The following is a 12113-nucleotide window of genomic DNA, read 5'->3' as shown; positions in this document are numbered from 1 at the left end:
ATGCTTCAGTTTACAAATGAATGCTTTATGACATCTCTGTATGTTATACATATCTCAAGAGGAAGTTTACTTAATCTGGAAGAGCAAACAGAGAACCAGCAATATTTCGAATGAGTCACAAAAACTGTAATCTTCTTTAGTTTATTTAGTCCCATGTTCCTAATTCTTGTTCAGTTTGAATGCAGTTTTTTAGTTCTGGAAGTTCTTACCCATGTTAGTATTAATCTTAAAGATGTCAAATATTTGTCCTAAAAGTCCCTTTTATGAATCTCCTTGAAGATGAAATAGTTTTGTGAGAGAATAAGAACAATTATAAGTGACAAAATATCAGAAATGGACATTGTTAAAGGTCTGATGAGAGTTCATTATGATGGAGTTGACAAGGAAATTCGGTTATTTCTGTAACACATTTCAATAATCAGAATATCAAGTGATAAAGCATTAAAACTTTAGGAATTTCATGTATATTTGAGCAGTTATAGCATTTACACATGCAATACAACCTAAGGTTAACCATTATTTGACAATGCTTTTCCAAGTAACTTAGCATATAAAATAAAAAGGCCTAATTGGTCAAAAAGACTTCATTTACCCTTTAAATCCTGGGAAGTTTGTTAAAATTTAGAAAGTTATAAAGCACATCCTAAATAGGATTACAGATCATTACAAATCTTATTTCTTTACCCAAGCTGGCAATAAGAAATCCTAAAGGCAAATAGGTAGTATTATACAGTTGTTAGCAAAACCTAGCTCCTTTAATATTGAGCAATTTTAAGTAATCAAAGACCTGATAAAGATGAAACGTAATATCACCTAATGTAACCTTTGTTTACATTTTCTTAATGAGAGCAGATCAACAATCTAAGAAAACTTAGTCTTTTGAAAAGAGAGGAAAACAGAATTTCAACCTTATACCAGTGTACTGTTTAAATTTTTAAAAAAAATTTATTTTTTTTAATGTTTATTTTTGACAGAGAGACAGAACATGAGTAGGGGAAGGGACAGAGAGAGAGAGAGAGAGAGAGAGAGAGAGAGAGACAGAATCCAAAGCAGGCTCCAGGCTCTGAGCTGTCAACACTGAGCCCAACTCGGGGCTCAAACCCATGAACTGTGAGACTATGACCTGAGCTGAAGTTGGATGCTCAACTGATTGAGCCACTAGGGTGCCCTCCAGTGTACTTTTAAACTATATTAATCTCAACCTTAGTCCATCCTGACTACACATAAATTCCTTTTCAAGATTTTCCTTCATGAACCTTCTACAGCTTTCCTTTGCCTTCAAATTTTGTCCCAAGCCATTTCTCTCCAACCAATCTCATTTAGGACAAAATTATTTTCTTTTACCTTCAACAAAAAATATATTTCCATTCCTTATATATTTCTTATATTATCTCCTACTTTCCTACATATAGAGTTGCTTTTCTTATTTCCATCAGTCTTAAGTACATTTAGCAGAATTTTAACTGTTGGAAACCTTAGTCTCCAATGAAAACTTAGTAACCAATCATAAACCGTTACACCAGAGTTCTTTAGAGGGCAAATTCATGAACCAGTTAAGCACAAAGCATGTTTTCCAATAGACCCAAATAGCCTTAGTTTCTCTGCAATAAGGAGTTAAAAGCACAAACCTATGTTCAGTAATCAAAGTTTTCGCACTCTATCCTATTTGGAAAAGACCTAGATGTCCAATGAATTTAATCTCGTTTATTGTGCAAGCAAAACTTCAAAGTTTCAGGTTACCAAAGACTTTGAAAGCTCTTAACAATTACCCATGAAAACTTTGAAACAGACAAAATTAACCATCATTTTAAGTCATCTTTTTGCTAACAAATTGCAACAGAGATAACATGAGCTTATTTGACCTTTAGTAAACCTTGGTAGAATACAAGTTTCATATTTAATGCTGATAACTCTGAAGACATGTCTATCTTAATTAAACCAGCACACTTAAATTAGTTTAAATAAACGCTGAGTTGTTTCATATGTGTCCACTTAAGAGAAAGAGCATCCCAGGGCGCCTGGGTGGGTTAGTCAGTTAAGCGTCTGACTTTGGCTCAGGTCATGATCTCACGGTTCGTGGGTTCAAGCCTTGCGTTGAGCTGTGTACTGACAGCTTGGAGCCTGGAACCTGCCTTGGATTCTGTGTTTCACTCTCTCTCTGTCCCTCCCTGCTTGTACTCTGTCTCTGTCTCTGTCTCTCTCTCAAAAATAAACATTAAAACAATTAAAAATAAAAAGAGAAAGAGCATCCCCTTTGTCAGGGATGGCCTGTGTTTCCTCCAGCAACCTGGGTACTATCAGGAGGAGGCCCGTTTAGACAATTATCATCCAGTATATCAGGAGGGAGTTTACTGGCCTGGTTACTGACCAAACACATTGTGCAAGAGGCTCTTGGGTCCGGGTAGAGCCATGAAGGCCTGGACCTAAGGTACCTCCATCCATTTGCCCTGTTTACTAAGGCCATGCAGTGTTATAGGAGATCAGTTCTTTTCTACATTTTGCAAACCAAATTATTTCCATTGGGTTAAAAGGCATCCCAAGAGAGAGTCCTTGGGGACTGAGGAGAAGCTCCCCTGTTCCTAGACAGAAAAGTAGAGAGAAAGTAGAAAGAAGGTCCATTACCCCTGAGAATCCCCCTGACTCCTGGGTGGTATCCCATGCGCAGGATATGTCAGAGGTTCCTGGTGTCAAAGCAACCCCAGGTGTCCCTTGAACGAAACCACTATGACCACCAATCAGTCGATTAAGGGCTCCTGAAGGAGGGATGCTAGCATCCCCCTGCTTGCACATTGCATCCTAGGCTACAGATGGGTGCCTGGCGTTTGGACCAAGTTTGCCTTGCTGAGAAGGCCAAGAAACCACCATTTTGTAACCCATGGAAAACACTGGAAAAGTTTTACAAGGGGGAATTCCCCAATTTTGTAATTTAAGTAGTAGTTGATAGAGGACATTGATGGAAAGCAGCACAGATAGAAATCCATTATGATCTTAGTAAGGTTCCAACACACAGTCTTTATAGCCAACTTTCTTAGGAAATGGTAGGGTTTTAATTCATTTGGGTACTGGTTTTGGCCAGTGGAGATCTCAAGGCCAGAAGCTGCTTGACCAGAGACCTTGAGGAGGGAACCTCACATGGGAGTCTTAAGATTGGTAGCCATCTTGGTGATTTAGGTGGCTGTCCTGTGCCCAAGAGAGACAACTTTGTATAAGGACAGGAATAAAGAGAGGGCATCAAGTTTCTGGGTCTTATTACCATTCCAGCCAGGGTACTAACTTAACAGTCAGAAGGCAGGCTACCCCATAGAGTAGCCACAGGCTAGAGGATTGCAGCCAACAAGAAAGTGTTCCAAAAGACCATGAGAGTAACGGAGGAAAAGAGAAAGGGCTCACCAAATTTACACCAAAACTCAGAGTCCAGATGAAAAGACTCATCACCCCACACACTGGGTGCCTTATGATTAAATTTTGGGGTAATGGTGGGGTGGTCCAGAGCCATCAGCCAGGATAGAATTCTTGAAGATGTCTTTGGTACAAAAAAGTGATTTTATTAAAGCACGGGGACGGAACCTGTGAGCAGAAAGAGCTGTACTATAAGTGTGTGTGTGGGGGTGGGGGGTGGGGGTGGGGGTGGGTTGACCGGTTTATGGAGGGGGGAGGGGAGGAGATAGGAGTTTCCAAAGAGACTTTCACATGCTAAAGACGTACTGGAGGCCTACTATTGTCAAGCTAAGGTTGTTTTTCCCTCTAGCAAAGCATTAACATTAAGACAGTTGGGAGTTTTTAGACTTTAGGCTATGATGGGATTGCCTTTTTCTGGTAAACTGGTGGAGACTCTTATCAGTTTAACCATTTGGGTTTTTTGTCCTTTCCTGTTTTGGGGTAGCTTGGAGTGTCCAAGAAGTATTATATAAACATGTCCCACCTGGGGGGTGGGGAATGCTGTTAGCCTACATTTTGCTCTCAGCCTGCCCCTAGCTCCCTCATCACTCTTGAATGTTAGTCCTATGCTCTTTTGGGGATGAAGTTTTTCATTTCTTGACTTTGATGAGACTATCAGCTTTCTGTAGTTTTTTTACTCATCTCTTCACCCTCCTCCATTCTCACTGTTAAATTATTTTTATAAATTATGTATAAGCAAATGGGACAATGTAATCACTTTGGCTTTTTTTTTTTTTTTTTGTAGTGAAGTGTGAAACATTTCATTTTCTTGTTCTATTTAGGTAGTAGAGCAGACTTTTTGTTTTGTTTTGTTTTTTTTTAATTGTGGCTAAAGAGGAGCAGGGAAATATTTAGAGAGGTTGGACACAGTAAGGAAAAATTCTTAGGGAGAAAGATAAGGACAGTGATGTGGGGGAGAAAATCAAAGAGATGAAGGGAGAGCCAGAGTCTTACTCTGTTGTTTGCATTATCATTTTCTCATTGACTTCCCAGATTCCCTCCTTTCTCTGACCCTCGAGATAAGTAGCAGCTTTTCTTCTATTGTTGAATCTCTCTCTGCCTGTAATCTTAATCTCTATTTTCATTAAGTTCCTGGGTACCTGCAAGTGGAACACCCTCATTTTTCTCTTCTGCATGTCAGAATCTCTTTCTTTTTTTCCTTCTGATGTTTTTCTCTTTTGTTTCTTTTCTCCATTTGCTGTGAAGTAAGTGACCACTGGAAGGGGGGTGGGGGTGGAACGGATGAGTTGCATTTTGGGGAGGATAAAGGAAAAGCTTATATTTTCAACTGTTGTTTGATTTTTGGTAGCTGGAAGTACGTGAAGACCCCAGCAGCAATAAGGACCTGAAGGTTCAATGTGATGAAGAAGAACTGAGGATTTACCAGCTAAACATTCAGATCCGGGAAGTTTTTGCAAATCGTTTCACTCAGATGTTTGCAGATTATGAGGTGTTTGTTATTCAGCCCAGCCAGGATAAGGAGTCCTGGTTTACCAACAGGGAGCAGATGCAAAACTTTGATAAAGTGAGTAATCCTGCTGGCGAGGTGGTGAGAAATGAGAATATGCCAGACCCTCCTGAAGATTTAACTGAAGATGAGTTTTTCTTTCATTATACATATATGCTGGAAACAGAGCTCTCTTAGGTTAAGGTGCACGTGCAGGTTGAACATCAGGATTCTGGGAAGATTGGTTGCCACAGTAGGTTACCTGAGTAAGTTTGGGGTAGTGTGTCAAAATTTCAGGATATCTGAAATTATATGAGTGTTAAAAAAAATGAAGAGATTTTGCTGTTTGCTTTTCATAAAGACCTAGGAAACTTGAGAGAAACTTTAACCTACCGGATCCCTTCGGTGTGTTGCCTTTGCTGGTCAAGGCTCTCAATGACTGTGTGTTTCCTTTTGGTCCAATCAGGCATCTTTTCTGTCAGACCAGCCTGAGCCATATCTGCCCTTCCTCTCAAGATTCCTAGAGACCCAGATGTTTGCTTCTTTCATTGACAACAAAATCATGTGTCATGATGATGATGATAAAGACCCTGTACTCCGTGTATTTGATTCTCGAGTAGACAAAATCAGGCTGTTGAATGTTCGGACACCTACTCTTCGTACATCCATGTACCAGAAGTGTACCACTGTGGATGAAGCAGGTGAGGCCTTCTTGTTGCTGTACTCTCCTCTTGGATTATGTCACTAAAGTGTCCCTGTTTCTAAATATGCCAACTTCTTTCCCTTTTTCTGCTTTACATAAATTATTCCCATTGCCTGAAATACTCTTTCCTTTTGTTTTGCCTGGCAAACGTCTCCTTTAACACTGTGTCAGTTAGGAATGGGTCCTGCTGTAATAGAGAATCTAATCAACTTTGGGTTAGACAGATGGGGGTTATTTTTCTCAAATTAGCAAGGAGTGCAGAATTGGTGGTTTTTGGTGTTAGCTCAGTTGCTCAACAATGTAATCAAGAGCTGAGATTCTACTTTTTACTCAGTTATCCATAGCATATTGACTTTTATATTCATACTTGTTGCCTCATGGTTACAAGAGGCTTTCTATGTTTACATTCAGGGCAAGAAGAGGGGAAGGTTGATGCCAGCGGTATTTTCCCTCTTGTATCAGAAAACAAAAGCTTTCCCAGAAATTCCCAACAACTTCTGTTGTCTCATAGGCTACAACCATGTTCTATGACCATCCTTAAGTGCAAGGGAGGCTGTGAAAGTGAGTATTGAACTGGGTGTGATATTACCCTGAATGATATCGGGGCTGTATTAGCGAGAAAGAAGCAGTGAATGAGTTGTGATTAGGCACTAGTTGGTGTTTGCCACAAAAACTTAGCTGAAATGTCTCTTCCTCTGTGGAGCCTTCTCTGATGACCTCAGACTGAATTCCTCCTCAGTGCTCCTGTGGTGCTTTGTTGTTGCCTCTTCTCTATAATCTCTATTCATTTGAGCTATTATGGGAACAGTTTGAGAGCAGAGACTATTTACTCATTTTCTTTCCCCTAATCTGCTAGCACATATAGATGTTAAAAGTTGTTTGCTACATGCATGATTGAAAAGACCTTTTCAGAGTCCCTGTCTAGATCAGTTTAGGTAGAAAATAGTCTCATCTGAGGTATCAGATTAAGTCATGTGTTCACTTCTTTGTGGGTTGTTGAGTGTCCTTGTTGTCGCCTTTTTGTGTATTTTGTTCATTCACTTAACAAATTGCATAATACCTATTACACGTTCAACATATGGTAAGTGCTCAGCAAATATTTACTGAGTGAATGAATGTGCCTGGCATTTTTCTAGGTTTTGAAGATAAAACTGGTGACAATTTGGACAAAGTCCTGCCTTCATCAACCTTACATTCTCTAGCCTTCTGTCTTTACCTTGTAGCTCTTGTTCTAAGCCTTTCATTAAGATGACAGTCCTCTTGGCTAATGAGGACATGTTGCCTATGCAAGTGGACTACTCTAACACAATCATTCTTGCTTTCTGGAACACATCAGGCTTCATATTCCTGAACCCTGCCTAAGGTTTTGGTCCTGGGAAGCTTGACAGATTTTTACAAGAATGTGGAAACGTTTAGAGAAACATCTCCCAGGCCATCAGCTTAAATCAGGACTTCCTGATCTTTTCATATTTTGCTACCTTTGAAAATGATAATATTTGTATATGATTCACTGGAATAAAGGGAGAAGTTTGCTTATAGCTAGAGGCTATGGAGCTAGCAGCTCTAGTCACTTGAGGCCTTGCCCATCTGTCACAAGTGTCTAGGCAGTCAGTTCTCAGCCCATCTCTAATCCATTTGTTGAACACCAAACACTGAAGCATGCTGATTTGAATTACTCTGGTCTCAGTTGTGACCAGGACTTGTGTCTGTTCTCATGGAATATGGAAGGAGGGTCAACTAACCCTCATTCATATGATTAATTTCAGCAAAATTGGTGTCACAGACCCTTAGGCAACTCTATGTACTCCAAATAGTCTAAACTTTTTTTTAATGTTTATTTACTTTTGAGAGAGAGAGAGAGAGAGAGAGAGAGATAGGCGTGAGCAGGTGAGAGGCGGAGAGAGGGAGACACAGAATTTGAAGCAGGTTCCAGGCTCTGAGCTGTCAACACAGAGCCCAACACAGGGCTTGAACTCATGGACCATGAGACCCTGACCTGAGCTGAAGTCAGATGCTTAACTGACTGAGCCACCCAGGTGCCCCTATACTCTAAACATTCTAGAGCAGGGTTCTTGCCACTGGCCTCAGATCTCTAGCCTGGAGAACTAGTTCAGTCACCTCATTCCATCTTACACTTTAGCATCTTGAAGCAGGCTTATTGGAAAATGGTAAACACATAAATAAGGGGATACTTTTGGAGATCCTTTAAAATGCTACATTTAAAAGGGATCTTGGGGCACCTGGGTGACTCGGTTGAGCATCTGACTTTGGCTCAGGTCATGATCTCACAGTTCGTGAGTTCAAGTCCCACATCAGACTTGCTGCTGTCAGCCTGTCAGCATGGAGCCTGCTTTGAATCATCTGTCCCCCTCTCTTTGCCCCTCCCCTGCTTGTGCTCTCCCAAAAATAAATAAATATTTTTAAAAGGGGAAGAAATGGGAAGATGGCAGAGCAGCATGCAGACTCAGGTTTTCTTGTCCCTAAAACACAGCTAGATTGCACCAAACCATTTTGCACATCTAGGAAATTGATCTGAGGATTAACACAACAATCTGCATAACTTGAGCCACAGAACTCAGCAAGTTCCCAGTGCGGAGAGGTGAACTGGGGGAGAGAAAAGCTGTGGAAGGTAAGAAGCTGTTTTTGCGGAGAGAGGGCAGAGAAAGAGCAATGGGGAGAGTGCGACAATTTGGGATCATGCAAGAAAAGCACTCCCCTGAAAGTAGTTGGAGAGGAAGAGAGAGAAAGAGTGAAAGCACTTGCAGGGGACTGAACAAGAAATCTGTTCCCCAGAACCATTGACAGGGAGAAAGGAGAGGGTTTCAATACCATTAGGATTCTATAAACAGTGGAGTACACAGTCTGAAATTCTGGAGCTCAGTGCCTGGCAGTGTTCTGGTGAGTAAGTAGGCGAATCCCCAGGAGCAGGCAGTGGGGTCCGAAGGGTCCATTTGCCACAGCGGAAGAAGCGGTTCCCATATATGTAGAGCATTTGGCTTTCACTCCATACAGCCTCCACACAGGCAAAGGTCCCAGTGGACCCTGGAGAGCAGTCACATTTGCTGGTATTGGGACAAAGACACCAGCGTGTGGTGAAACCTGGTGCCAGCTGTTTGTTGTGATTTGCCATAATCTCTGAACCTTGCTGCTGTGTGATTGCACAAACATTCTCTGGGGCAAGCCGGCACCCAGCCATTGCTCAGTGAGACCCTCCCCAAGTTGTAGGGGTCTCTGAAATGAGGGGTTTGAAATGCATCCCCATCTGAGGTAAAACCCTGGAGGGAGGTGCTGCCTAGCAGGCTGATGGCTTGGACATGGACAGGGTAAAGGTGGGGAGTGGACAGAGGCCTGAGAAAAAGGAAGGGTGCTTGATCATAGGTTGGTGAGAGTGCAGAGTTCCTGTGCCAGAGACTAGGGAGGTGGGTGAAGCCATTTTCATCTCTCAGGTGCATGCAAGTGCATGTGCGCCACACTGATCAATCCCAGTAAACTAAGCAGTGCTATCTACTGGAGAATGGAGCCATTACACCACGTCCTGCCCAACTGCACCCTCTAAGCACATCCCCTAGAAGACCAGCACAAATCTCTCTGCCTGCTTAGTGTATGGACTATAGAGTGCTTCATAGTTTGAGTTTTAGAGGAAACTGGATATAACTTCATTCGGGTTTCATTATGTTTGCTGGTTCATTTATTTGTGCTGTTTTTTTCTTTGCTTCTGTCTTTGTTTCAATTTTTCTTTTTTTTCTTAGAAAAAGAAAAAAATATTTTCTTTTTTGAGAATTAAAATTTAAAAATTTTTACTACATTTTAAATTAAATTTTTAAAATTCTATTTCATTTAATCTATTTCATTATATATATATATATTTACTTTTGAAATTTTTTGTTACCTTTTTTGTTTCTTTCCCTTTTTTCTCTATTCTGTCAAGCTTCCTTCAACAAGCAGCCCAAAATACACCTAGGATCTAGCTTCCTTTATTTGATTTTTTTGTTTTGTTTTTAATTTTTTAATTTTAATTTTGTTAATTTTTTTTCTTCCTCTAAAATTATAAAATGAAGGAATTCACCCCTAAAGAAAGAACAGGAAGAAATAACAGCCAGGGGCTTACTCAACACAGATATATCTGAACTAGAATTTAGAACCACGATAATAAGAATACTACTTGGGGTTGAAAAAAAGCATAGAATCCCTTTCTGCAGAGATAAAAGAAATAAAATCATCAGGACGAAATTAAAAATGCTATAAGTGAGATGCAATCTCAAATGGATGCCATGATGCCAAGGATAGATAAAGCAGAGTAGCAAATCAACAATATAGAAGACAAAATTATGGAGAATAATGAAACAAAAAGGGAAACAAAGGGAAAAGAGCATGATACAAGACTTAGAGAACTCAGTGACACATTAAAAAGGAATAACATCTGAATCATAGGAGTCCCAGAAGATGAAGAGAGAAAAAAAGGGTCAGAAGGTTATGTGAGCAAATTATAGTGGAAAACGTTCTTAATCTGGGGAAGGACACAGACGTCAAAATCCAAGAAGCACAGATAACTCCCATTAGATTCAGCAAAAACCTGCCATCAGCAAGGCATATAGTCAAATTCACAAAATACACAGACAAGGAAAGAATTTAAGAAAGCAGCAAGGGAAAACAAAAGTCCTTAACTTATAAGGGAAGACAGATCAGGTTCGCAGCAGACCTATCCACAGAACCTTGGCAGGCCAGAAATGAGTGGCAAGATATATTCAACGTGCGGAATTGGAAAAATATACAGCCAAGAATTCTTTATCCAGCAATGCTGTCATTCAAAATAGAGCGATAAAAGGGCGCCTGGGTGGCTCAGTCAGTTGAGTGTATGACTTTGGCTCAGGTCATGATCTCCCAGTCTGTGGGTTTGAGCCTTGTGTTGGGCTCTGTGCTGACAGCTCAGAGCCTGGAACCTGTTTCGGATTGTGTGTCTTCCTCTCTCTGCTCCTCCCTGGCTTGCACTCTGTCTCTGTCTCTAAAAAATAAATAAACATTTAAAAAAAAATTAAAAAAAACCCAAAAAACAAAATAGAGCGATAAAGAGTTTCCCAGACAAACAAAAACTAAAGGAGTTCATGATGATTAAACCAGCCCTGCAAGGAATTTTAAGGGGGACTCTCTGAGTGGAGAAAAGACAAAAAACCCCAAAAAGACCAAAAAGCAACAAAGACTAGAAGGACCAGAGAACATCACCAGAAACTTCAACTCTACAGGCAACACAATGGCACTAAATTTGTATCTTTCAGTACTCACTCTAAATGTCAATGTACCCTATGTCAAATGTCAAAAGACATAGGGTATCAGAATGGATAAGAAAACCAAACCCATCTATATGCTGCTTACAAGAGACCCATTTTAGACTTAAAGGCACCTGCAGATCAAAAGTAAGGGGATACAGGGTGCCTGGGTGGCTCAGTCGGTTAAGCGTCCGACTTCAGCTCAGGTCATGATCTCATGATTCCTGAGTTCGAGCCTCGCATTGGGCTCTGTGCTGACAGCTTGGAGCCTGGAGCCTGCTTCAGATTTGGGGTCTTCCTCTCTCTCTCTCTGCCCCTTGTGCATTCATGCTCTCTCTCTCTCTTAAAAATAAATAAACATTAAAAATTTTTTTTAAAAAGGTAAGGGGATGTAGAACCATCTATCATGCTAATGGTCACCAAAAGAAAGGCAGAGTAGCCATACTTATTCAGACAAGCTAGATTTTATTTTTTTATTTTTTATTAAAAATATGTTTTTTAATGTTTATTTATTTTTGAGATAATGTGAGAGACAGAGTGCAAACAGCAGAGGGGCGGACAGAGGGAGACACAGAATCTGAAGTGGGCTTCAGGCTCTGAGCTGTCAGCCCAGAGCCGGATGCAGGGCTTGAATTCACAAACCATGAGATCATGACCTGAGCCAAAGTTGGACGCTTAACCGACTGAGCCACTCAGGCGCCCCAAGACAAGCTAGATTTTAAAATAAAGCCTGTGACAAGGGATGAAGAAGAGCATTAAAATTAAGGGGTCTGTCCATCAAGAAGGCTTAACAATTGTAAACATTTATGCCCCCAAAGTGGAAGCACCCAAATATGTAAGTCAGTTAATCACAAACATAAAGAAACTCATTGATAATAATACCATAATAGTAAGGACTTCAACACCCAACTTAAAGTAATGGACAGATAATCTAAGCAGAAAATCAACAAGGAAATGATGGGTTTGAATGACATACTGGACCGGATGGACTTAAGACACTTTCAGAACATTTCATCCTAAAGCAACAGAATACACATTCTTTTTGAGTGCACTTGGAACATTCTCCAGAATAGATCACGTACTGGGACACAAATCAGCCCTCAACAAGTACAAAAAAATAGAGATCATACATTGCATATTTTCAGACCACAACACTATGAAACTCAAAATCAACCACAGGAAAAAATTTGGAAAGACCCTGAATACTTGGAGATTAAAGAACATCCTTATAAAAAATGAATGGTTAACCAAGAAATTAAAG

At 40.4% G+C, this 12113-nt stretch overlaps 1 protein-coding gene across 5 annotated transcripts in view; it reads left to right on the top strand.

Annotated features, from left to right (window-relative positions):
* The window catches only part of DENND5A (DENN domain containing 5A), a 117066-nt gene that overhangs the window by 66488 nt on the left and 38465 nt on the right, over window positions 1-12113 (top strand). For 4 of the 5 annotated variants that reach the window (XR_007156170.1, XM_047877271.1, XM_047877273.1 and 1 more), the window contains exons 7-9: window positions 4748-4963; window positions 5352-5586; window positions 6000-6149. Coding sequence is in view for 4 of the 5 variants with exons in the window: in XM_047877271.1 (XP_047733227.1) it covers window positions 4748-4963; window positions 5352-5586; window positions 6000-6149 (601 nt within the window). In the remaining variant the exon portion in view is untranslated. The remainder of the gene's footprint in view (window positions 1-4747; window positions 4964-5351; window positions 5587-5999; window positions 6150-12113) is intronic. The other variant, XM_047877272.1, reaches the window with a different exon arrangement.

This window comes from Prionailurus viverrinus, chromosome D1 (assembly GCF_022837055.1).
Source record: "Prionailurus viverrinus isolate Anna chromosome D1, UM_Priviv_1.0, whole genome shotgun sequence".
Taxonomy (NCBI): domain Eukaryota; kingdom Metazoa; phylum Chordata; class Mammalia; order Carnivora; family Felidae; genus Prionailurus; species Prionailurus viverrinus.
This window is presented reverse-complemented; position numbering and strand designations above follow the sequence as displayed.